We start from the raw sequence: 23,384 nt of genomic DNA on the forward strand, positions 1-23,384 counted from the left end.
GGGAGAAGGGGGAAGAAATTGAGAGGGTGAGGAGTAAGAAGACTGGGAACACGTGCGCGCGCGCGCGCACACACACACGTACAATGCGGTGTAGGCGAGGAAATCATCTGACAGCAAGTAAAACCATAAAGAAAAGAAAAAAGCAAGAAGGAAGTAGAGACATCGGCCCAGGAAGACATCGGCCCAGGAATGGGACCAGCACTGGGTCTGGAGCCTGCGCCCTCAGATTCTGTTTCTGGCCGCACATCCTGTTGGCAGAGCGTCCTTGGAAAAGTCATTTATCCCCTCTCAGTCTCATCGTTTAAATCTGTGAATGTGGAAAACTGGAAGGCCAACCTCCCATAGAGGCTGGGGCGATCGAAGAGCATGTTATGGTTGGTGCCGGGAGCACCCAGTAAACGCACGGAGAAACTCGACGTCCACAGCGCTCCAGGGGCACGGAGACCAGCGAGTGAGAGGCAGCCCCTCCGCCTCGATTTCAGCCGTCAGGCCCGGGAATGAGTGAGGCAGTGGGTGGAGAAGACAGGCACGGGGAATCTGGGGACAGATAAAGGAAACTCGTGGCGGGGCGAGGCTGAGCTGAAGAGAAACAGATTGGGGAAGAGTTGCAAAGGGAGGGGTCCACCGAAAGGGAAGGGGTGGGGGGTCCGAGGAGGGAAGGCAGAGAGAGATGGGAGGGCGGTTTGAGAAGAAAAGCAGGCTGGGGAAAGAGGGTTGGAATGCAGAAGGAACTTGGGGAAGGAGGAAGTATGGAAGGCGGAAGGGAAAGAAGAGAGGGGAAAATGGGGACGCACTGGAGGCGGGGGCCAGGCCTTCAGAAGGGAGAGGACCGGGGTGACAGCTGGAGGAGAAAAGAGTCGCCTAAACGCAGCTTCCGAAGAGGCTGGGGACTGCGAGGAGAGAGGCTGGGGCCTGCACGAGAGCGCTGTAGCTTTCAGCATCCATCCAGACTCTAAAGACTCGTGGCCTTTGCGTGACCTCGAGGGTCGGGAACAGACGCCTGGTCTTTGTGGAAAGCGGTAACCCCAGTGAGAGAAAGGGGCTGTTCTGGGCTGAGCCCTACGCCTGGCGTGCGCGGCGAGAGGCTTCCCTGGCTCCTGGGCTGGCCATTGAGGGGGAGCGATCGACTGGCCCGGGAGGCCGGAGCCGGGAAAGGAAGGTACCACTGCCCGGAGTCGACGCGCAGTCGGTTGCAGAGACGCCTGCTCGGAGCTGTCCCTGGGGGGCGCCGCCGCCGCTTGCCTCCTCCCGGGGCTGCACGTTTCCAGCCAAGTGGAGGCGACCGAGGTGGTGGTGCTGGTGGTGGGGGCGGGGGAAGACCGGGAGCCCGCGAAGCGCGGTGCTGCGGCGGGACCGAGCTTCGAACAGAGCTGGAGGGGCTCTGGCGCTGCGGAGGACCCTGGCTTCCTTGCCGCCGAGCGGCCTCGCGAGCCTACTCCTGCCCGCCGCGCCGGGCCCCGCTCCGCGCGCACCGCCCGGCAACCCCGCGCACGTCCCGCGGGGGCGCTGCGTGCCCCTTCCCCGGCCACCCGGCCCACAGCGGCCCCCTCTCCCCCACACCTCCTGCCCACACCACCCAGCCTCTCCTCCCACCCTCTCCTCCCCTTCCCTCCGTCCTCTCCCCTCCCCTCCCGACGAGGGGCGGGAGGGGGCGTGGCAGGGCCGGGATTTGTGTGGCTGGGACCCGGCTCCTCGCACTCCGAGTCCGCCGGAGGAGCCGGGCCCCGGCCGCTGTCCAGCCGCTCCGTGCCGCCCCTCTCGCCCGGTGCCGCCGCCTCTCGGGGAGACGCTCGCCATGGATACCTCCAGGGTCCTGCTCTCGGCCGTCTTCCTCATCAGTTTCCTGTGGGATCTGCCGGGTTTCCAGCAAGCTTCCATCTCTTCCTCCTCGTCGTCCGCCGAGCTGGGCTCCGCCAAGGGAATGCGAAGCCGCAAGGAAGGAAGGATGCCGCGGGCGCCGAGAGAGAATGCCATGGCCCGGGAGCCCCTGGATCGCCAGGAGCCCCCGCCGAGGCCGCAGGAGGAGCCCCAGCGGCGGCCGCCACAGCAGCCTGAAGCTCGGGAGCCTCCCGGCAGGGGCCCGCGCGTGGTGCCCCACGAGTACATGCTGTCAATCTACAGGACTTACTCCATCGCCGAGAAGCTGGGCATCAATGCTAGCTTTTTCCAGTCTTCCAAGTCGGCTAATACGATCACTAGCTTTGTAGACAGGGGACTAGGTAAGTGGCAAAGAGGACACCCGACTGCTTTCTCCCTGGAGGTCAGCCGCCAGGGCTCAGCTCCGGCGCTGGCAGGAGGCTGCATCTGTGAATTCGCCTTTCCGCTCTGGATACCTCCCCCTTTTCTTTTCTTAAATTGCTTTTTCTCAAGCCCAATACGTTTCCGAACGCGGCTGCAGATTTTATTCCAGTGTGCAATTCTCCCTGCCTCTCTTTCGTCTGTTTCTTTCTTTCTCCATTCCTTCCCTCTTTCTCTCGCCTTTTGCAGAAAGCAGCGTGGGGGCCGCATGTCTGGTGGCTGCTGGAGGAAGCGTGGAAGGCGGGAGGTGGCGGGTAGATGACCCGGGCTGGAGAGGAGTCGCGGCGGGCACGGATGAAACCCGCGGCGAGGTTTCCCGGATGGTACCGGGTGTACGGTCCAAGGCCCCGAGCTGCGCGTTGCGGACCGAGCGGCCCTGGGACCCGAGCAAGCCCTGGGAAGCCCCGAGCTCCCATCGGCTCCGGGAAAAGCCGTCAGAAGCGAATGCTGCGGTCCAGAGCAGCGAGTTCTCGAGCGGCGGGTGGCAGTGCCCTGGCCCAGCCGTTCCGCTGGTACCCGACCGCTCCTGGCGCTGGGTGTGGGCATGGTCAGTCGCATAGGAGCCCCGCGCCCTCGGGGTCGCAACCGAGTCATTTCTGCAGAGGCAGCGGCAACAACTGGCTGGGAGAGCCGGGAGCAGAGGCAAGTGGGCTCAGTTTGGGTGTTTTGTTGGTTCTTAATCCACGTGGGTGCCTGACTGTGCTCACCCACCTTTCTCAGCCAGGCAACTCGCCTCTCTGCGCATCGACCCAGGGGCCCCGTCTTTGGGCCCCTCCGTGGGCTCTGGTGCATGTGTGGGTGTCTGCGGAAACCCCTGCGCCCCCTCCCTGCCACCCGCGCGGGTCTGCAGCGTGGCGAGTGCCTTGGAGAGAACCTCACGCTACCCTGGTCCCAGAAATTGGGGAGGGATCCGCCGGCGCCGGGCACTCAGCTCCTAAAGAGACAATAACGTGGAAGGAGATGGGATGAAGGGGAATAAAGCAAAGGGAGGGCAAAGGGGAGGTAGGGGGCGAGGAGAAAGGAAGGAGGCATCGGTCCACTCCGCCACCCGCCCAGACGTAGCTCCTCGGCTTCGATATACCTTCCCAGCCCCCCCACTTCCAGGTCAGTGTAAGTGAGGTCTCCCAGGAACTGGCCAGCACCGGGGTTCGGACCGAGACGACCACCCGGCTGACCTGGGGACTGGCACGCCCTTGAAATTTACAGAACAGGCCCCGAGCCCCCGGCTCTTTCCAGGCTTCAGGCCCCAAGCCCCCTTCCTTGCCGCCGCCTTCCTGACCCGCATGGGTCCAGCCCACGAGGCGTTCGCGGCTGCAGCAGGAGGTCAGCGAGGTTCACGAGCTGCCGAAAGGTCTGGGCGGCAAATTAACGCCAGGTATTTTATGGTGATTTCAGGACTAGTAAAGCCACCTTGGCAAATACAAGTGGCTTCTTCGCAGCTTTGCATCAGGGTCCCCGGCCTCCCTGCTGCCGGCACAGCTCGCCCTGACCCCACTTCCAACCCTCGCCCTACCTCTGTTGTTTCTCTGCCTCCAGATCCTCTGTGTATCCTTCATCCTCTCTAACTCCCTAATCGAAGACTTACCCCAGACTTCCCCAGTCGAGAGACTAAGGAAGAACAGAGGGGATTATTCTAAAGGCCTTTCCCCAGGGAAAGAAGTCCCGGAGGCCCAGGGTGGCCAGCGGTTGGGCGCGCCTTTTCTTCTCCCCACGGGAAGTTGCCAGAACCTCTGCCCCTCCCCCAGACAGACGCCCCCTAACTCGCAAGCTGCGCCCCAAGAGTTTGGCAGAGGACCAGGGGACCCTGCGGACTGCTGGGAGGCGTCTACCGAAGCCTGCGGCGTCGGGGCAAGTGTGGGAGGTCTCTGGGGACTCCAGGTCGGGCGCAGACGCGGGCTCGCTTCACCCTGGCTTGTGCGGCTGCCTCTCCCCGGGCATCGCGCTGGGCGCCCCTGGGCGCCAGAGGTAGGGAGGAGACTGGCTGCGCGCCCAGCCTGGGGGAGGCAGGGGTGGGGGGCGGGGGGCTCTGTTCCTGAGCCAAGCTTTCCAGGCTAGCCGGACCGAGATACAGACGTTCGGCTTCCACTCCCGAACGCGGTCCCCAGCCGGAGGAGACGCGGCGTGACCACCTGGCCCTCCGCGTCCAAGGCGCGGTCTTCCCCGAACCCTCAGGTTCCCAGAAAACGGGAAGAAAAGGCAGTTCGTTGAGCCGGAAGGTTGTGCGGCGGGTAGCACGCCGCGCGGGGGCGAAGGAGTGCGAAGCCGCAGGCTGCAGGGGGCGCGCGGAGGAGGGGGCGCGCAGGGGAGGGGGTGCTTTGCGGACCACAGCCCCAGCTTGATAAAGGGAAAGCCTCACTTTCCCTCTCACTGATTTTGATTTGATGTGTCACCGGCGGTGACCTCGGGCTGGACCTTCCGGGGCTTGCTTAGCATCGGGCCCCTGATTGGAGTGTTTCAACTCAGCGATCTAATTGAGGGCTCATGTCATAACACATCAAACGGTGTCTAGTCTCCCGTGATGGAAGGGACCCGCCAGCCGCGCATCCCGGGTTCCTGGCGAGGACTTCCGCCCCTCTCACGTGGGGACTCTCAAACCGCGCCAAACCCTCGGGCCTCCCCTCCCCCAGCTGGGGATGGCAGGACAAGGAGCAAAGAGAAGCGGCCAACCGAGAGCCGCGCCGGCCGCGCTGACTTGGCGCCTTGCCTCGGGGATGTTTAAATCGCCGTCGAGTGTGGCAGGCTTGGCTTTGAGAAGCAGCGGGTCCCTCGGGGGCACAAGCAAAGACCACGTAAGGAATCCTGAAGCCCGCTGTTGAGGTCTGAACTACTTAACATACAGTATTCCAAAAAAAAAAAAAAAAAGTCTTCCTCACCTGAGGGCCCCCGGAACCCCAAAAGTTACACCTAAAGCTTGCATTTCAAGAATGGGAGCGTGCGGATGAACTTTGCCCAGCGTGGATGGATTCAGAGCGCTTTAGATCTGTGACGACTGCATGTTCAGTACTGCCTCACTCCCTGCCCTCCTTCTCTCACCGCCCCCCTCCCCCCACCCAGGAGACTTGATTGCAAGCTTTTAAAAATATGTCCACCCTTTCAGTTTGCTCTCCGATATAACTGGGATATGTTGACATATTGAGCATTTACTGTGTACCGAATGCTGGGCTAACATCTGTTACATGAATTATTTCATTTAGTTCTAACAACACCTTCCTCCCCCAGGAAGAAAGTGCTACAATCCCTGTTTTACAGATGATTTTAAAGAAGGCAGAGAGATTAAGCAAGTTGTTCAAGGTCACACAGCTAATGAGACCTGAAGCATATAGCCAGTTCTGCAGGCTTACCTCTGGCGCTACATGGATAGAGCAAGGCAAGAGGAAATTTCTAAAGCATGGTGGCAGGAAACAGAAGTAGAAAAAAATGGACAGACTCCCTACCTCTGTAATCTCTCAAGACTTAGGAGTTGGAGTGAAATGTTGAATTCACAGGTCTAAAACTGAGATGCACCTTGCTTCCTCTTTGATCTCCCTGTAAAAGGCACAAACCGCTTTATCCCTGACCTTCAATTTTTAAAGGTAGTTTTCACATAGCATGTATGTGAGTGAAAGTCACTCAGCGGTGTCCGACTCTTTGTGATCCCATGTACTATACAGTCCACGGACTTCTCCAGGCCAGAATACTGGAGTGGGGAGCCATGCCCTTCTCCAGGGAATCTTCCCAATCCAGGGATTGAACCCAGGTCTCCTGCATTGTGGGCAGATTCTTTACCAGCTGAGCCACCAGGGAAGCCCTGACCTTTAAGAATGCCTCCAAATCGTGCTTTCAAGATGATTTTGGATCCACAGAGATGGGAAAGTGTGTGCATGTGTGTGTTGGCACAGTGATAGGATCAGGATGGACCAGGTTGGATATACAGACATTGCAGTTAGCACATGATAGAGCTTATTAAAAGACCACAAGTACAGGGGGCTTGGATCCCCAGCCCCGGAGCCTGGGAAAGGCAGACAGTGAGAACTGTGAATTCAGTGTGGCTGTAAGATAGAGGGTGAGGGAGAGTGAGGCAAAACTCGGACTTTAATTTAGGTAGTGAGAAGCACCACTGTTAATTCCAACAAGGGACCCCCCCCCCAAAAAAAAGCCTCTTAAGGATGAAGAAAACAAAATGAACCTAAGAACACTGCTGTGAGTTAGGTTTCTAGATAATTTTGAAATAAGAATACTCTTTACGTTTTTTTTTTTTTTTTTTGGTTGTTGTTACAATAGCACTCTCAGAAAGGAGGCAGTAGGGAACAGATAAAAACCAACCAACCAAACAAACCAAAAAAAAAAAAAAAAAAAAACCCACTAAAACCTAGATCTGAACATCCTTGAAGAACTTGACACCCTGGAAATGAACCTCAGGAGAGTTTGCCCGGGATCGCTGGCTTCTAGGTTTACCTTCTGGGTCGCGATTGCCAGGGGGCAGGGCAGGACAGTTGTGGGGATAGTCTGGCGGCGGGAAGCACTTCTAAGAGCGGCGTCGTTCCCTCCTAATTGAAGTGCGTCTGGCGCGGTATGTTTATGCAAAACAGCGAGTTTCTGGGTGGACCTGGGCAAAGAGTGGTGCAATCAACGCAGCCGGGCTTTTGCCCGAACCCTGTTGTCGTTGGCAAACGGAAAATGAAATATAAGCAGGGAAGTATTTTAATGGGGATGGAGGGAATTCACAACTGTTAATTATTTGGTGACCTTGTATTCGATTTGTTTGAGTCCCTTATAAAAACACTAATGCAGACCAGACGGCCAAGTGAGGAAGCCGGCAGAAGGTTCCAATCTAGGCTTTATTTCCCCGGAAAGAGGGAACAGCCTTGGGAAAGGACTGCTGAGCGTTCAAGTGCGTGCGGGTGAGGACGCGCCCCGGTGAGCCCCGCGCAGGGTTTGCGAAGCCCTCCAGGTTCAGGATCCCGGTCAAGTCCAGTGAACGGGCAGGTCCTGGAACTAACCCCCGGGGTAAGGGAAGGAAGCCTGAAACCAGAAGTTTGTTCTGCCCTTCTGGATGGGATGACTAAAACATTTTTCAGGCCATAAACCTAACCCTTGGCCACGGGCTCGTTGTTAAATGGCAGTTACTGTCACTCCCATCCCTAAGGCCTTAAGGGCCGCCTTACAAATGCCGCTTTAGCAAGAGGCTAACAACGCCTAGTGTCTTCTACAGCGAGAGGGCAAGTATCGCCAGAATTCTGGGCCGGGCTTCCTCAGCAGGAGAGACTAATCAGAGAAGGACACTGTGCTTTTTCCTGGCGCGGGAGGTTCTGGGGCTCTGGGAGTTTGCGAGTTGCTGGGGGGGAGGGGATCGAAAAACGTGCACCAACGTCCTTGTCGTTTCTGCACATGAAAAAAAAAAAAAAATTCCCTAAGCTACAACCCACGACAGGCCTTGGGAATCCCTTCCCGCGCAAACTGAATCAAGACATGAAAGCTCCCCCTTCTGACCAGAGTGACCTCGGGGAATGCAGAGCGTTGGACTGATGGGCTCTCTAGTGCACCCCGTTTTTTTCTCTCAGCTGGAGCTCTGGGGTTCTGGCCGCACACCTCGGGGAAGCTGGTGACTTCTTCCTGGGGGTGGCGTGGTCAGACAGGGAGAAGGCAACTGAGCAGACAGGTGGGGGAAATATGTAGCAGGCGGGCGGAAAAAAAACTTTTGTTTCCTGCCAGGACTTCGGCTTGCATCCAACGACCCAGAGCAAATCAACAAAGAATCCCTGGGAGCCTTTAAGTGCAGAGGAGAGTTCTGGTTCTAGAACTCTGCGGGTATGGAATACCCCCTGGTTAAGCGATGCTCTCTGGACCTGGGAAGGGGTCCGAGTCGAGGCCGCGAGGGGTGGTGAGCAGGAATGTGGGTTCACAGCGCCATTTCCTTGCTTGGTACATACCACCTCCCTCAACCCCGTTCCCATCACCCCCACCCCAACCCCCGCGCCCTTAAAGCCTGGCTGTTTATTTTTAAGCTCAGTGTCGGTTAAATGGTGTCTCTTGTTTGGTGGTGGTTGTAGTGGTGGTGGTTTAGTAGCTAAGTCGTGTCCGACTCTTGCGACCCTATGGACTAGAAAGCCTGCCAGGCTCCTCTGTCCATGGGATTCTCCAAGCAAGAATACTGGAGTGGGTGGCCATGTCCTTCTCCCGTCTCTTGTTTACAGGGATCAAATAGGTCCTCGTCGGCTTAATGGGTTCCAGGGAGGCTGCTGCCTCCCTCCAGGACAGTCCATTAGCGCTGCTGGGGGCCCAGGGTTGGGTCTGCTGGGGGTGAGCTGCTTCAGGCTCTGGGAGCCGGGAGGCGCGCGCTGCGCGGCCCGTGGCCGAGGCGCCTGGGGACCCGGCAGGGTTTAGGGACCCGGTAGTGGGCGTGCGTGCAGGGGAGGAGAGGGCGGGTCTGACGGCTGGAGCGGAGGGGAAAGCAGGAGCGGTGGCAGCGCGGAGGATTAATTTTGGGGTCAATCGGGGATGGTTTACCCATACCCCTTCTCCCCCTAAATAACCTCTGACCCGAAGAGAATCCGTGAGCCTGTTTTATAAATCTGGCATCCGGGCAACTTGGTCCAGTCGCAATCCCACTTCTCAGCCGACCGCCGCTCCCATGCCCAGTAAGGGGGGCGGGGGGCGGGGGGTGGAACTGAAGGATGCTAGACTATGGGTCATAACTGCCACCAGGAATCTCGTTTATGCTAGCGCGTTATTTCAGGACTCAGCCCGAGGTGAACACAGTGCAGCTGAGTTGCCACGATGCCGGCCTCAGGAGGAGTGTCCGGGTCAGCACCTGAAGAAACACGAATCACTGAGGTTTCTCCTGAGCAGGAAGCCCCCCCCCCCACCCCCACCCCGCCCCATCCCGTCCCCCGCCCCGGCGCTGACCGTCCCATATCCCTGCACATAACCACACGCCAGTTTGAGCCAGTCCTTCCACCTGCAACTTCAGGACTGGTCATGGAGGGGAAACAACGTAAAATGGGAAGCTTTTCTTCTACTTTGAATCTCCAAGCTCTCAAGTCCAAAGGCCGAGATCATGTTCAGCCCAAAGGGCAGTTTCAGGGCTGAGATGCAACTACCCTGGGCTCTCAGGTGACCCTATACAAGTCGACATAGCAGGTGGGGCGACCTTGGGCAAATCAACCAGGTGTGGACCCTGCTCCGAGGGTCCAGGAGACAGCAGTGACCTGCAGGCGATGCTGCGGCCGAGGACAACGGGGCACAGGCTGCTTAGCTGCAGAGGAAAGGTACGAGAGAAGGTCGACTCGTGGGTGCTTCCGAGCTTCTGTTTGGATTTCAACTGCGGTGCTGTCAGATTAAGATCTGAGCCAATGTGGTCCAGAGCCCAGGATAGGATATCAGTGAAGAGAGAAGCCTGATGAAGTGTCCTTCATCTGGGCTTTGCATCTCTGGCTCATGAGCCCCTGTGGCCAGGAGAGTTGCACCATGTGCGTGGAAACTGCTTTATAAATGAATCTGTTTCATGCTGAGAGACAAAAGGAGTCTCTTCCAAGTACCTCTGGGCTCCTGCTAGGGGTGCCCAGTGCCCAGAGATCAGGAAAAGGGCTGGCATGTCTCCTTCCAGAAACTTGCTGAAAGCTCCCTGGAAGAGCGAAGTTGTTCCCAGCCGGGTGGAAATCGGGGTTCCCCTTCGCTCTCCCCACCCAACCTCACTGGTTTGCCTCAGGCTGAGTGAAAACTTGCTGTGGGAACATTGAGGTTTCTCTTCCGGATAGAGGCTGGCCACCAGACTCATTCTTTGTGGTTCCCAAGGCCCCGGCTAGAGCCAGGCAGAGGGGGCAGGGACGTGCTGGGGCTTTGGGAAGAGGGTGGAAAAGTCCTCTGTGGAGGCTTTCCTGGGGCTTTTCTGATCTTTAAAAGGTGGAAAGAAGCTGAGAAATTCAGGGCAAGCTATTGGGGAAAACACTGGGGAAGCCAACAGACCAGAGCGAAGGCTCATTGGGTGAATGTGTGGTGAGGAGGCGCTGGCCCAGGGGAGGTCTGTGGGACTGTGATGCCACAGCCTCCTCGCACTGAGGCCCAAGGCGTCATTCATGGCTACAACTCCTTCTCTTCCCAGCTGCCTGATGAAGCTAGGGAACACCTCTCCTGTACCCTAGATTGGCTCTGTGGACAGTTTGTGCCCCACAAACGTGGCAGTGGGAGAGTGGGAGGCGAGGAGCAAGGAGACCAGCCACTAGGGCTCTTAGGGGTGAGGTAGATTTGCATACTGCCTACCTGCTACCTGCAGAGGAGGGCCCTGTCCTTGATGAGGTTCTGGCTGGAGGTTGGTAGTTCACTTGGCATTGTGGGAGGGACCCAGAGCAGTGGATAAAGCCTAGGGACTGAGATGGAGCAAGGTGATGGGAGTGAAGCTGAAACCCTTATGGGCCTGGCCCTTCACTGGGAGCCCTTGTTTCTTTCTTGACCCCTCTGCCCAGCACCTCCCCTCCACTCACTTCTGAAAATCTTGTGGAGAGAACTGGACTGCATCTCAAAGAAGACCAAGAGGAGGACAGGTGCGTCTTCCCCCCAGGACCCCTTACCTGGCCGTAGGTAGTTATAGTAATATTGGCTGCATTGGTTGGGTGCTTCTGTCTGTCATGCACAGCCGGCTCTGGTTGCCTCCACTCTGACCTTTACAATGACTCTGCAAAGTGGAGGGGTGGTGGTGTCATTTTCCTGCTTTACAGATGAGGCATATGATGCTGGGAGAGCTTATGTGATTTAGTCCATCCAAGATCATCCAACCAATAAGTTACAGGTCAGAATCCCAATCGGAGAAGGCAATGGCACCCTACTCCAGTACTCTTGCCTGGAAAGTCCCATGGACGGAGGAGCCTGGTGGACTGCAGTCCATGGGGTTTCGAAGAGTCGGACACAACTGAGTGACTTCCCTTTCCCTTTCCCTTCAGGATCCCAATCATGGCTCAGACTCTAGATTCCTATCCTCTTTCCATGTCATCAGTAGTAACTAACAGGTACACATATCCTCGGATGTCTTTCTTACTCTATCTCATTTGCCAACCTTCCCTCAGTGACTGTGAGCTGGCATGATGTTCTCATTTAGCGAAAGTTGTTTCCATCTAAGTTCTATTTCAAAAGTCCAGTTGTTGGCATTCCCTCGGTTCTGCTGATTAGGAACTGAGTGACACTTGGAGATCAGGGATGGATGTCCTCCCCACAGTCACCAGCAACGCAAAAGAGCTGGAGAGTTCTCAGGGTCTCTACCAGACACACAGCTCAGCGGCTGGGAAGTCCAGAGTGATGGCACAGGTACTGGAGCCAGACTGCCACATCTACCTCTATCTTGGACAAGTGACATTTGAGCCCTCTGTGTTTTAGTTTTGTGAATCATGACATAACAATGATATTTTTTCTTTTTTTTTTTGAAGAAAATGACTTAGATAGTTTTGAAACTTAAATGACTTATTATAAGTTTAGAATTTAGATCATGCCCAGCACACAGTGGGCTTCTCAGATGGTGCTAGTAGTAAAGAACCTGTCTGCCAATGCAGGAGACATGAGACATGTGTTCGATCCCTGGGTCAGGAAGATAGATCCCTTGGAGAAGGGAATGGCAACCTACTCCAGTATTCTTGCCTGGAGAATCCCATGGACAGAGGGGCCTGGCAGGCTACAGTTTGCAGGGTAGCAAAGAGTCAGACACGACTGAGGTGACTTAGTACGCACATAGTGAGTGCATAAAACAGAGTTCACTGTTAGGATTATGCTGGAGTTGAGCAAAAGCATCCCAGACAGGGTGAATTGTGTGGGTGGCCTCATGAATCAGTGGGACGGCTCAGCAAGGTCAGCAGTTTGCAAGGCTCAGATCTTGGTGGAGGTGGGGCTCAGGACAAAATGACCTGGAGATCACTGTCCCAGAAGAGGGTAATAGTTGGAGAAGAAATTATTCAGAGACCTTCATACCCCATCGGAGAAAGGACGGAAGACTCCTTTTCACTCACCCAGTACACCTGGCTCTATTTCCAACTTGTGGACTTGGGCAACCTCAGGGCATCGTCAGGGCTGAGTGACCTGGGAAGAAGAGGCTCCAAGCCAGCTCTGAGTTCCCTGCTTGAAGGTCTTCTCATTTCCAGTAAAGGGAAAGAACAAAAAAGGAATTCCTGGTAGAACCCAGCGCCCTTTGTGTTGGCGGCTCTGTGATGGATGTGGGTCTCATGTCCTCCCTGTTTGCCCCGCTGCCCAATCAGAACCCTGGAAGAGGGGCGTGGCTCCGGTCCCAGGGCTTCGGTCCGAATCAAGACCTTCAGATCGTGTCCCCCTTCCGAGCTGCAAGACCCTGGGCGAGGGATGACTCCTCGTGGAGCCCCCTCTGTCACCTATAAAAGAATGAGTGCGTAACAGTTAGAACGGGCCTCCCACGCTGTCGCTGAGGATTCACGCACGGGACCGAGGCCACCAAACCCTGAGCACGTGCCCGGCACAGAAGCGCTCCCGGGAGCATTCAGGGATGTTTTTGAAGGTGGTGGTGGGGGCGTGTGGGGTGAGGGGCGGAGGAGGGAAAGGCTGAGCAGCTAAGACCTCCGGAGTCTCCTTTGTGAAGACGGGCGATTATCCTCTCCGCTCCGTCCCCACCTAGCGGACTAGGGGTGGGAGACCCCGCTGTCATCGGAGCTTTCTGGGTCGCAGCCCATCGCCGGAGGACACGCGGCCGGACGAGCGGTGGGCGGCCGGTGGAGGCGGGTGGGGCCTGCCAGTGGCCGCTTAGGTCACGGCGGATTTAGAGGACGCGAGCGGGACACGCACTAATTGGCAGCGTCCTGGAGCCCAGGGTCTGGGCGCGAAGGGCCTTGAGGGGCGAGCTGGAGCTGCGGGGCGCCCTCCGGGCCCCGCAGAGTGACGCACGATGCAACCAGGACTCTCAAGAGGGACTTCAAGTTGCGGACATAGGGCAAGATGTCCTGGGGAAACGCATTGCGGGCCGGGCCCTTTCCGCCCCAAACCAAAGGATGTTTGGGGTTTTAGGAGGCTGTCTGCAGGATGGCGCGCGAGGGAGCCGTCCGCAGCTCGATTAGTGCGGGTGGGCGGGGTAGGCTGCCTTACCGCTCTCCTGGTATCCTGACTTAAGGCGCCCTCGGGTATCCTTTTTCTTTACGCACTGATATTTGCTTCTCGGGCGTCCCTGGTGGCTCAGATGGTAAAGAATCTTTCTGCAATGCAGGAGACCCGAGTTCTATCCCTGGGTCAAGAAGATCCTCTAGAGAAGGGAAGGGCGACCCACTCCGGTATTCTTGCCTGGAGAATCCCATGGACAGAGGAGCCTGGCCAGGCTACAGTCCATGGGGTCGCAAAGAGTAGGACACGACTGAGCAACTAGCACTCCAATGATGGGAGAGGAGGCTTGTGGGAGGGAGTGTGAAGGGCTGGTTTTCTACCCACAGATGGCCAGGACAGCAGGAGCCAGGCCTTGTGATGCCAGGATCGTCAGGCAAAGTATCTGCAGGGTCACAGTGGATGGTGTGTGCACTCCCCAAGCTGGAAGCCTCCTCTGGGGCTATTTCTGTAATGCATGCCTCCAGAGCAGGTCCAGACAGGTGGAGAATGTGTTCTGATGGGGAGCTTCACAGAGCCACCACGGATGGTGGATTAGAGGTTCTGGACACACGTGGCTGTAAGAGTTTTTTTTTTTTTTTTAAAGTGGGGGTGTCTGTGGCAGGGGGCAGGAGGAGCAGGGAGCGATAGGAACTTGGTTCTGGTGAGTGCTGCCTTAGCTCTTGCCCTGGTCCTGCGTTTTACCCTCCCCACCTGGTGGGGCATCTGAAAGAGCCCAGGGGGTGGGCTCATCTAGATGTCTGTGTGGTTCCTACAGTGGTGACTCAACCAGCATCACCTGGGAACTGAGGAAAATGCAAATTCTGGGTTCCACCTCAAACCTCTGGGGCCCAAGAGAGTATACATTTCTGACAGATTCCTGGGGAAAGCTGATGATGCGTTTTTAGGGACCACTGCAGTTTCAGTGGCTTGGAGAGCTATTCACACTGCTCTACTCTGGTACCCGAGTCACCGCATTCTCACGCACATGGCCCTGAGCCCACTTCCAGGCCCTGGTCAGCTTCTTCTCTGGGTCTGTGCTCCTAAGGGTGTGTCAACTGCCCAGTGTGTGCACCTGTAGCTGGGGAAGTGCGCACCTGTGGCACATGTGTCCATGCAGGTGAGGCCCCCCAAACTGTGGGATGGAGCTAGTATGGGAAGAAAAGACAGCAGGATACAGGTGGAAGCCCCCATTTGTATTCTTTCTCCTAGCTCTGGAATGGGTGGGGAAGCAGGCTGATCTTGCTAGAAAAATCAAGTGAATCCCAAGTCTGCAGAACCAGTGGAAACCTCTTTTTACAGAGGTTTTCTCTGTTTTGACCCCTCTTGAGGACTACAAAAACATGGCTCAGCTGTGTAGACTAAGCATTTATTAGTTCACACTTTTACTTTTTAAAATTTAAATTAAAAAACTTTTTTTTTTTTTTTACAATATTGTGTTGATTTCTGCCATACAACAATGCAGGTAGGGAGGGGATTAAGTGTAATTATGGCTGATTTGCATTGTTGTATGGCAGTCCATGCTTTTAAAAAAAGGAATGAAGACAAAAGCAGGCTGATTTCTCTGTGTTGCATGAGAGAAAACTAAATAAATCATCTTTTACACCTCCCTCTTCTTCCCCTATACCTCTCCAACCAGTGACAAATTGTCTCAAAAGTTATGTAAGCCGAGATGGAAATGATTTCCTAAAGGATCCCAGGTTTGATTCCTACCAAGCCCTGAAAATACAGTTGGACTGTATGCTTCATCACTTATACCCTGGCCACTCCCAGTTGCCTTGGCTCCAGGACCTGGACTCTAATGGATAGGCAATGAGAGCCATGGGCTCCTGCTGCTAAGTCGCTTCAGTCGTGTCCGACTCTGTGTGACCCCAAAGACATCAGCCCACTAGGCTCCTCTGTCCCTGGGATTCTCCAGGCAAGAATACTGGAGTGGGATGCCATTTCCTTCTCCAATGCATGCATGCATGCATGCATGCTAAGTCATTTCAGTCGTGTCCGACTCTGCGACCGTATGGACAGCAGCCCACCAGGCTCCACCATCCACGGGATTCTCTGGGCAAGAATACTGGAGTTGGTTGCCATTTCCTTCTCCAGGGAGCCGTGGGGCTTACCGGCTAAATGCTCCAACTCTGGAATTAAAGAGACCTAGGTTTGAGTCTGAATACCACCACTTATTGGGCTTCCCTGGTGGCTCAGAGGTTAAAGTGTCTGTCTGGAATGTGGGAGACCCGGGTTTAATCCCTGGGTCGGGAAGATCCCCTGGAGAAGGAAAGATCCCCTGGAGAAGGAAAGATCCCCTGGAGAAGGAAACGGCAACCCACTCAAGTACTCTTGCCTGGAGAATCCCAAGGAGGGAGGAGCCTGGTAGGCTACAGTCCATGGGGTCACAAAGAATTGGACACAACTGAGTGACTTCACTTTCACCACCACTTATTAGTTTTCAGACTCGGGTAATTAGTTTTTCCAAGCCTTGGTTTTCCCATCTGTAAAATGGGAACAATATGAGTACTTACCTTGCAGGACCGATCTGTGCTCGTGGATAAAGTAAGGATGAAAAATATGTCAGCCCTCAAGACATCGAGCTGGTGCAGCAAGAACCTTAGGTTTGTCCCTCTTATCACCTCCTTAGTTTGGGGAGAGAGAAATTTGAGAGACAGGAAGGGGAAGCCTCAGGCAATAATAGGCCCAGAGATCTGGGTGGTGGTTGAATGTTGTCAGACACAGGTTTCTTTAAAGGAGAAGAAAGTGTGCTGAATTCCCACTGATTTTAATGTGACCCTGGTCGGTTTGAAGGTCTCGGCTTCCATAAATCAAGTGCCTCCAGCGGCTTTTCCCTTTTCACCTCTCTAACCCTTCCCACAGCTCCATCTCAGGTCCGGACTTGCACGACTGAGTGAGGCGGCCGGCTGCCCAGCGGTCAGCCTGGAGTGGGGACTAGGTGTGGCAGAGGCTCCAGATCTAGTGCCCCGGGGCTACATCTGGACAGGCATCGAGGGCCGGACCCCAGGACCCGGTGACACTTTTACTATTGAAGTCTACCCCAACTTTACTAGCTTCTGGGGCAAGCTGGGGGCTTTGGGGATTTTTGTATTTGCTGGGTTGTAAATATTTTATGAGAAGGCAGCCCAGGAAAATCTGGTTAGCTTTCTGCCTTGCACACTGAAGTGGGATTGGCTTCATGCACAGATGTGTCAAAAAAAGAAGTCCAGTTTTGCCTGGGTCCCCAGGAATTCACCTTGAGTTTTTAAAAGCTTGTTATTGTCCCTCCTCTAGGTGCCCCCATTTTTTTCTCAGTGGTAACCAAAAATTTTATCTTCAGGATTGGTTGCAAAGCAAGACGATTTCAGATTGGGTAGGTGGAGGAGGGGAGAACGTCAATCTGTGTGTGTATGCATTGCTTAGGTTCTTCTCCTTGCTGATGTATTTATTTCTCATTGGCTGCAGGATCTTCTCAATGGATAGATGCCTGGTGTTAGTGTTGATTCATTTGCACCCTTGCAGACTTTGGAAACCCTTCTTGCTCTTATGTTTCTTAAGTGACTAATGAATTTAAAAAAGAAAGAAATTGCCTTGCAGCTCCGCATTCTGTGAACTTCCTACTGGGCCTAAAGGTTTCAGCAAACCTGTCTGCTGGGCAGCACCTTCCACCGTTCCACCAGACACCTGGGTTTCAACTTGGGCTGTCCCTTCAAATAAGCTTGGAGCTTTTTTTTTTTTTTTTTTTTTAAAGCAAAGCTAAGAAACCCCAACAAAACTCCAATACCGAGGCCCCCGTCCTCAGATATTGATCCAGTTGACTGAAGCACACCCTGGTGCTGTCATTTTTAAACTCTCTAGATAGTTATAAAGGGCAGCCAAGAAGTTCCCCACTTACTGACTGGCCTGTACCCTGGGTCAGACAGGCCTGTAGACGCTGCGGTGAGCAAGGTTGGCCAGTACAGGGGGCTAGCTCCTACGGACTGCTGGAGATGGGGCATGGCTGTTGCTGGGAAAGGCAGACCATGAGGAGACGAATACAAACGAGGTTCTTGTAGATCGTGCTCAGTGCCGAGAAGGTAATACACCAGGGTCCCCCGATAGTGACGGAGGGAGTCTGCTTTAGATCAGGGTGGTCAAAGATGGCCCTTTCGGAAGAGGTGACATTTGAACTGAGACGGGAATAATGAGAACGAGCCAGTCAGGAGGTGTGGAGGTATTGCGGCCACAAAGGGCGCATTAGTGGTTACTCAGGCTCCTGGGAGTGGGTGGGAAAACCGGGAGGCCGCTGCGGCCGCCTTCTCCACTGACTTCCGCGCAGGGTGTCCCGCGCTGATGGGGACGAGGGGGCCGCCCTGGTGCTCCTTCCTTTTAGCCGCGCTCCGCCAGGGCGGGGAGCCGGGGTGGTCAGCCCTCCGGGCAGGCGCCCCGGGACCCCTACCGACCTGGCCCAGCTCCCTCCCAGGGGCGGCCGCAGAGCTCCGGGCTGATCTCCCTCTTAAGTGAAACTGACTGTAATTATTATTATTATTATTTTTATCTCGCAGACGATCTCTCGCACACTCCTCTCCGGAGACAGAAGTATTTGTTTGATGTGTCCACGCTCTCAGACAAAGAAGAGCTGGTGGGCGCGGAGCTGCGGCTGTTTCGCCAGGCGCCCGCTGCGCCCTGGGGGCCGCCGGCCGGCCCGCTCCGCTTGCAGCTCTTCGCCTGCCAGTCGCCCCTGCTGCTGGAAGCGCGGAGCCTGGACCCGCAGGGGGCGCCCCGGCCCGGCTGGGAAGTCTTCGACGTGTGGCGGGGCCTGCGCCCCCAGCCCTGGAAGCAGCTGTGCTTGGAGCTTCGGGCCGCGTGGGGCGGCGAGCCGGGCGCCGCGGAGGACGAGGCGCGCGCGCCGGGGCCCCAGCAGCCGCCGCCCCCGGACCTGCGGAGTCTGGGCTTCGGCCGGAGGGTGCGGACCCCCCAGGAGCGCGCCTTGCTCGTCGTGTTCTCCAGGTCCCAGCGCAAGACCCTGTTCGCCGAGATGCGCGAGCAGCTGGGCTCGGCGACCGAGGTGGTCGGCCCCGGTGCGGGGGCCGAGGGGTCGGGGCCGCCGCCGCCGCCGCCGCCGCCGCCGCCGTCGGGCACCCCGGACGCTGGGCTCTGGTCGCCCTCGCCTGGCCGCCGGCGGCGGCGCACGGCCTTCGCCAGCCGCCACGGCAAGCGGCACGGCAAGAAGTCGAGGCTGCGCTGCAGCAAGAAGCCCCTGCACGTGAACTTCAAGGAGCTGGGCTGGGACGACTGGATTATCGCGCCCCTGGAGTACGAGGCCTACCACTGCGAGGGCGTGTGCGACTTCCCGCTACGCTCGCACCTGGAGCCCACCAACCACGCCATCATCCAGACGCTGATGAACTCCATGGACCCCGGCTCCACCCCGCCCAGCTGCTGCGTGCCCACCAAATTGACTCCCATCAGCATCTTGTACATCGACGCGGGCAATAACGTGGTCTACAAGCAGTACGAGGAGATGGTGGTGGAGTCGTGCGGCTGCAGGTAGCGGCGCCTTCCTGCCGCCTCGGCCCGGGATGGCCCGGGGGGAGGTCCGACCGCGGAGAGGCGGAGGGGAGCTGGCCCCCGACGAGGCGGAGAGCGGGGCCGCAGCCTGGACTTTTTTCGGCCGGTGGGAGACCAGGGAGTTCTGCCTTCCCAGAACCTTCCACCTGCCTGCCCAGAGGGAGAGACGGAATTTCACACCTTCCCCGGGGGGGCCATCCTGGAAAAACCAGCCAAGGAAGATTTCTTCAGTTTGTTTTTTTTTTTTGTTTTTTTTTCGGTCGTTATTAGTGTGGGTTTGGGTTTCCTCATGTGTTTCAACAGATTTCCATGGGAGGTGGGGGGCAGGGGAGACGCATACCTATTTCTCAACTGCTCCAAGGATTGGGGGGAAAAGAATGAATAGTTAGTTTAAGAAGGGAACCTGTGGAAGGAAGACTCACCTTCTACCACATCTCGGTCGGATTGTTTTCTACTTGTGTAAAGGAGGTGGGTCTTTCTGGCCCTGTTCCGTGACCCCCACCCCGCGCCCCTGCAGAAAGTGTTAAGGTAGAGATATTACAAAGTCAAAAGGGGTCCTGCCTTTGGAAGAGCTTTGCAAGACAAGAGGCGGATCCAAGCGGGCCTTTGCCGCTTGCTTGTATACCCAGCTCTGCCCCGGCCTCTTCGGGTATAGAGAAGTGGCAACATGCATCTCACTCCAGGGGGCTCAGGTCACCGCCTTCACTGGCTTTTTCTGGGGGAAAGGGGAGCTGGTATGGATGGAATGACAAGAATGAGTCCAAATGGAACCCCCTGAAGGATAATGAGAAACCACAAGACCAGCCTCTGACGGGCTGACACCGAGGTGCCTTCGCCCAGGCTGGAGGTAACCTATGGAAAAGCCCTTCCCCATATCTGTTTCTCACTGATTTCTTTAGGCAGAATTTGCCAAAATTCAGACATCCCCTTTGAAGGGGAAGGTGATTTCCCATTTAAACAAACAAACAAACAAAAAATGGGCAGAACTGGGGAACTTAGAACTAAAGTAAGAGATGCAGAGGATAGGAAAGTGACCCAAGAAGAGGAAGGGTGAAGGCGGAGGGGAGGTGATTGCCCACCTTCCTCCCCAAGGATGCGGATGGAGGGTCAGGCCCAGGAGCTGGGAGGAGAGGGATGAAAGGAGGCACACGTCCTTGTCTTCGAAGTTTCTTTGGAATCTCTCTTCCCTCCCCTCTCTCTGACATTCCTGCAAGATTACCAGCCAGCAATAGCCCAGGGCTCCCCCAAAAGAATTGTTTCAGATTGTAATTACCAGTTAGGCAGTGTTTTTAAAACTTAGTAATGAGGAACTGTGAAAAGAGCAAAGTGTTACATTGAGCTTGGGGTGGGAGATGGGGAACGGTGTGTTGAGAAAGAAGGCAAGGGTGGAATTCATCTTCTGGAAGCAAGAGAGAGCCGGGTGCAAGTTAAATACCCATCCTCAGGTTGCCAAAAGCATGAACTTTCCCCAGCCTGCACCAGTGTTATTTTCAAACATCGTCCATAAGTAGGCCCTTTGAAGAGTTAGCTTCCTTCTTGTCTTTGACCATGAAATGGTTTAAACAAGGGAACTTGTACCAACCGTTACAAGACCTTTTTGTTCTTCCTAAGTGGTGTTGCTCTCTCTGAATCTAAACCTGTCGCTTGTTTGGTTCAGAGAACTACAAACTATCCAAGAAAGGGTGAGACTGATAATAAATGCTAATATAAAATGCTAAGTAAAAAAGAAAAAAAAAAGACTTGGCCAGGAGAAATAATTTAAATGCACATTTGCTTTGGATGCACTGTTGTTCTGTTAAGGCTGTATATATTTGTTTATTTAAGGTGACTGAAAGTGCAAAGAGGAAATGGACAACATGCAATTCATCTTAATGTACAAAACGTTATATGCACTCAAATGTTATAATTTCTAATATTTTTAAAGTTTATATTCGAGTTGTACAAAGTTAAGCATTCATCAGATATTTCATTCTTTCATAATGTTATCATTTTCTTAAATATTACAAAATTTTAAGTCTGTCTAATGGAGAGTTTTTTAAAAACTGTCTACCTCACTATAATACAAGTATTTACGACACAAAAGTTACCAGAGGTCAATTAATATTCAAAACATTTTTTACAGTACACTTTTCCTGGATGATATTCAATCTAATACTGTATTATTAAACTCATTTTTCCCCTTAATAAATCTGCCTGTTTTATATGGATCTATTTAGAAAAATCATGTTCTCAAGGAATTACTGTCAATGGTATTTTGGTCCAGTATGAGACTGAATGTCTGAAAAGGTGTTGATGATTTTGAAATCCATCATTCAGAGCATTGCAGTTTCTCCTCACAACTCTTCCATAACTCTCTTTTCATAAAATTTTCATTCACTAGATTAAAGCCAAATCCTTGTCAACTGTTAGGACAGCATTTATGAGCCTGTAACTCGTTCCAACATCTCCAAAGCCCAGATAGGAACTGGATTGCTTCTTAGTTTCTTTAATGTTGAAAAAAATTGTAAGTTAGCTAGGCCAGCCAAGATGTCCATAATTACCGCTTACATTATGGCATAGGGGGAGCAGAAGATATGAAATGCTCCTTGCTGTAAATGAGGGAGCCCGTGTATAAGTGTAACTCTGTGTGTTCACTTTGTCAGGCATGATGCTGTCCATGGATTATCTCATTTAAACCCCTCAGAAACTCCATGAAAATTTATTATAACCCTCATTTTGCAGATGAGGAAACTAAGGTGTGGCAAGTTTAAGTAACCTGGCTGTGGTAGTTAGGATTTAAACTTAGTTCTTTCAGATTCTAGAACCTGAAGAATTAACCGCTAGACACTTCTACCCTGAGATATCTATCTGCTCTCTAATTGGTCCTGAAAAGCAGGGATTTGCTGTTAGCCACTATTGTCAGGAATGACCAATTGGAGGAGGAGTTGCTGCTCCAGGGGCCACCAGCATTGTCTGAAGTTTTGGAATATGTGAATTATGACTGCTGGAATAAGGAATCTGAAAAATGGGTACGGATTGCAAAATCCTGGGAGTTCTCAGCTTAGGGCTCACTTCTGCAAATGCATGGTTTAGGTCATTGCTGGGCTTCTGTAGCGTCTCTGCAATTTTCTGGAACTGCCTTGGGTGTGGTTTTTGTGAATTTTGGTTATCAAAATACTGATTAATTTACAGATAGGTTATGTTTCAATAGACTGGTTTTAAGAGGACTGTTAAGAATTGAGAAACATTTTCCTTTGGAAGCAATGTTGTTTGAGTTGCCAGGTCATCTTGCAAAAGCTTTATTTACCCTGATGGAAATTCTGCCCCGCCACCCCACGGAAGTTTTTAACAAAGCAATTTTGACCAATGGGTTTTGGGCACAATCACCTGAGAAAGCAAAAGAGAAGCTCCTTGTCTTTCCTGGGTGGAGTCTCTTTTTGAAATAGTTGAACATTCTTTGCATTTTCCCACTACTTTTTCTGTGCCCTTCACTCAAGTCCCTCAACCTCACAACTGCCCCAGGACTTCCAGCCCTCCCCCTACTCTGCTCCCAATCCAGAGATTTCCTTTCTCTGCACAGATATTTCCATCCCCAAAGTAATTTTCTTCTCTTTCCTCTATCAGAAAATTTATTTCTCAACTCAGATGTTAGAAGAAACAATCGATTGAATTAGATGAAGATGTTAACATCTCCAAGCTTCCTAAGCTTGGAGACATTTGCAGTTTAAGAAAAAAAATCTTGCTTAACTCAGATCTCTTGTGAGCGATGTGAAGTCAATATGGGAGGACTCAACACAATTTTGAGCTAGGCACTAGGGACAAAGGGATGAATGAAGACACTTAGCAATGTGAAACTTTTTGGTGTCCATTGGGGGACATTTTGTGCAATAAAGAGACTATTTACAGCTAACATTTAAAAATTAATATCCAATGTATTAAAGCAAGCAGTTAATAATTTAATTGTTTCCAAAGATCGTTAATTTAATGAATGTAGGCCCCATGAAGCTTTTTGGGGGGGCTTGTTTATTTCTATATTCTTAGCATACAGAATAGTGCCCAACATATGGCATGCACTCAATAAATATGTTGAATGAACATTTACAAATCCAATTTTACTTATAAATCTAGTAATTTTAGCAAGCGTTTTCAAGGGAGCCTTTGATTTTTGTCTTCTCAACTCAAGTTGAGTGGACCAATCTCCCTTAATCAACCAATTCTGGTTACAAACCTAGTTAATAAACTTCTTTTAAATATCGTACATTGCTTTTGTCAATTTAATATATTCATTTTCCCCTCAAGCCCTTTACAGTTCCCTAACAGGAAAAAAAAAATCTTCCCACATACTTAAATTCTTCTAAGTATTTCAATACCGCTTACACCATTTGATTTAACACTGGGTGGGAATCTAAAGTTAATTGCCCAGGTGACCATTTAAACCGACATCAGAAGGCTGTTAGATACCTTACTAAGCCACGTTTTCTTCAAACGTGCAAACATTTAAAATATCAAATAAATATAGG

The 23,384-nt window shown here is 53.5% G+C and overlaps 1 protein-coding gene across 1 annotated transcript; it reads left to right on the forward strand.

Annotated features, from left to right (window-relative positions):
• Positions 1 to 1,481: 1,481 nt before the first annotated feature.
• GDF6 (growth differentiation factor 6) lies at positions 1,482 to 21,095 on the forward strand. Its single transcript, XM_061439324.1, has 2 exons — positions 1,482 to 2,219; positions 17,880 to 21,095. Exons 1-2 carry the CDS (start codon positions 1,796 to 1,798, stop codon positions 18,866 to 18,868), a joined length of 1,413 nt encoding a protein of 470 aa, XP_061295308.1. The 5' UTR covers positions 1,482 to 1,795; the 3' UTR covers positions 18,869 to 21,095.
• Positions 21,096 to 23,384: the final 2,289 nt, after the last annotated feature.

Source organism: Bos javanicus, chromosome 14 (genome assembly GCF_032452875.1).
Source record: "Bos javanicus breed banteng chromosome 14, ARS-OSU_banteng_1.0, whole genome shotgun sequence".
NCBI lineage: Eukaryota > Metazoa > Chordata > Mammalia > Artiodactyla > Bovidae > Bos > Bos javanicus.

Coding starts and splice junctions, on each gene's coding strand:
- GDF6 (XM_061439324.1), top strand. CDS start 1,796: ATGGATACCTCCAGGGTCCTGCTCTCGGCCGTCTTCCTCATCAGTTTC. Junction 2,220..17,879: donor CTTTGTAGACAGGGGACTAG/GTAAGTGGCAAA, acceptor TTTATCTCGCAG/ACGATCTCTCGCACACTCCT.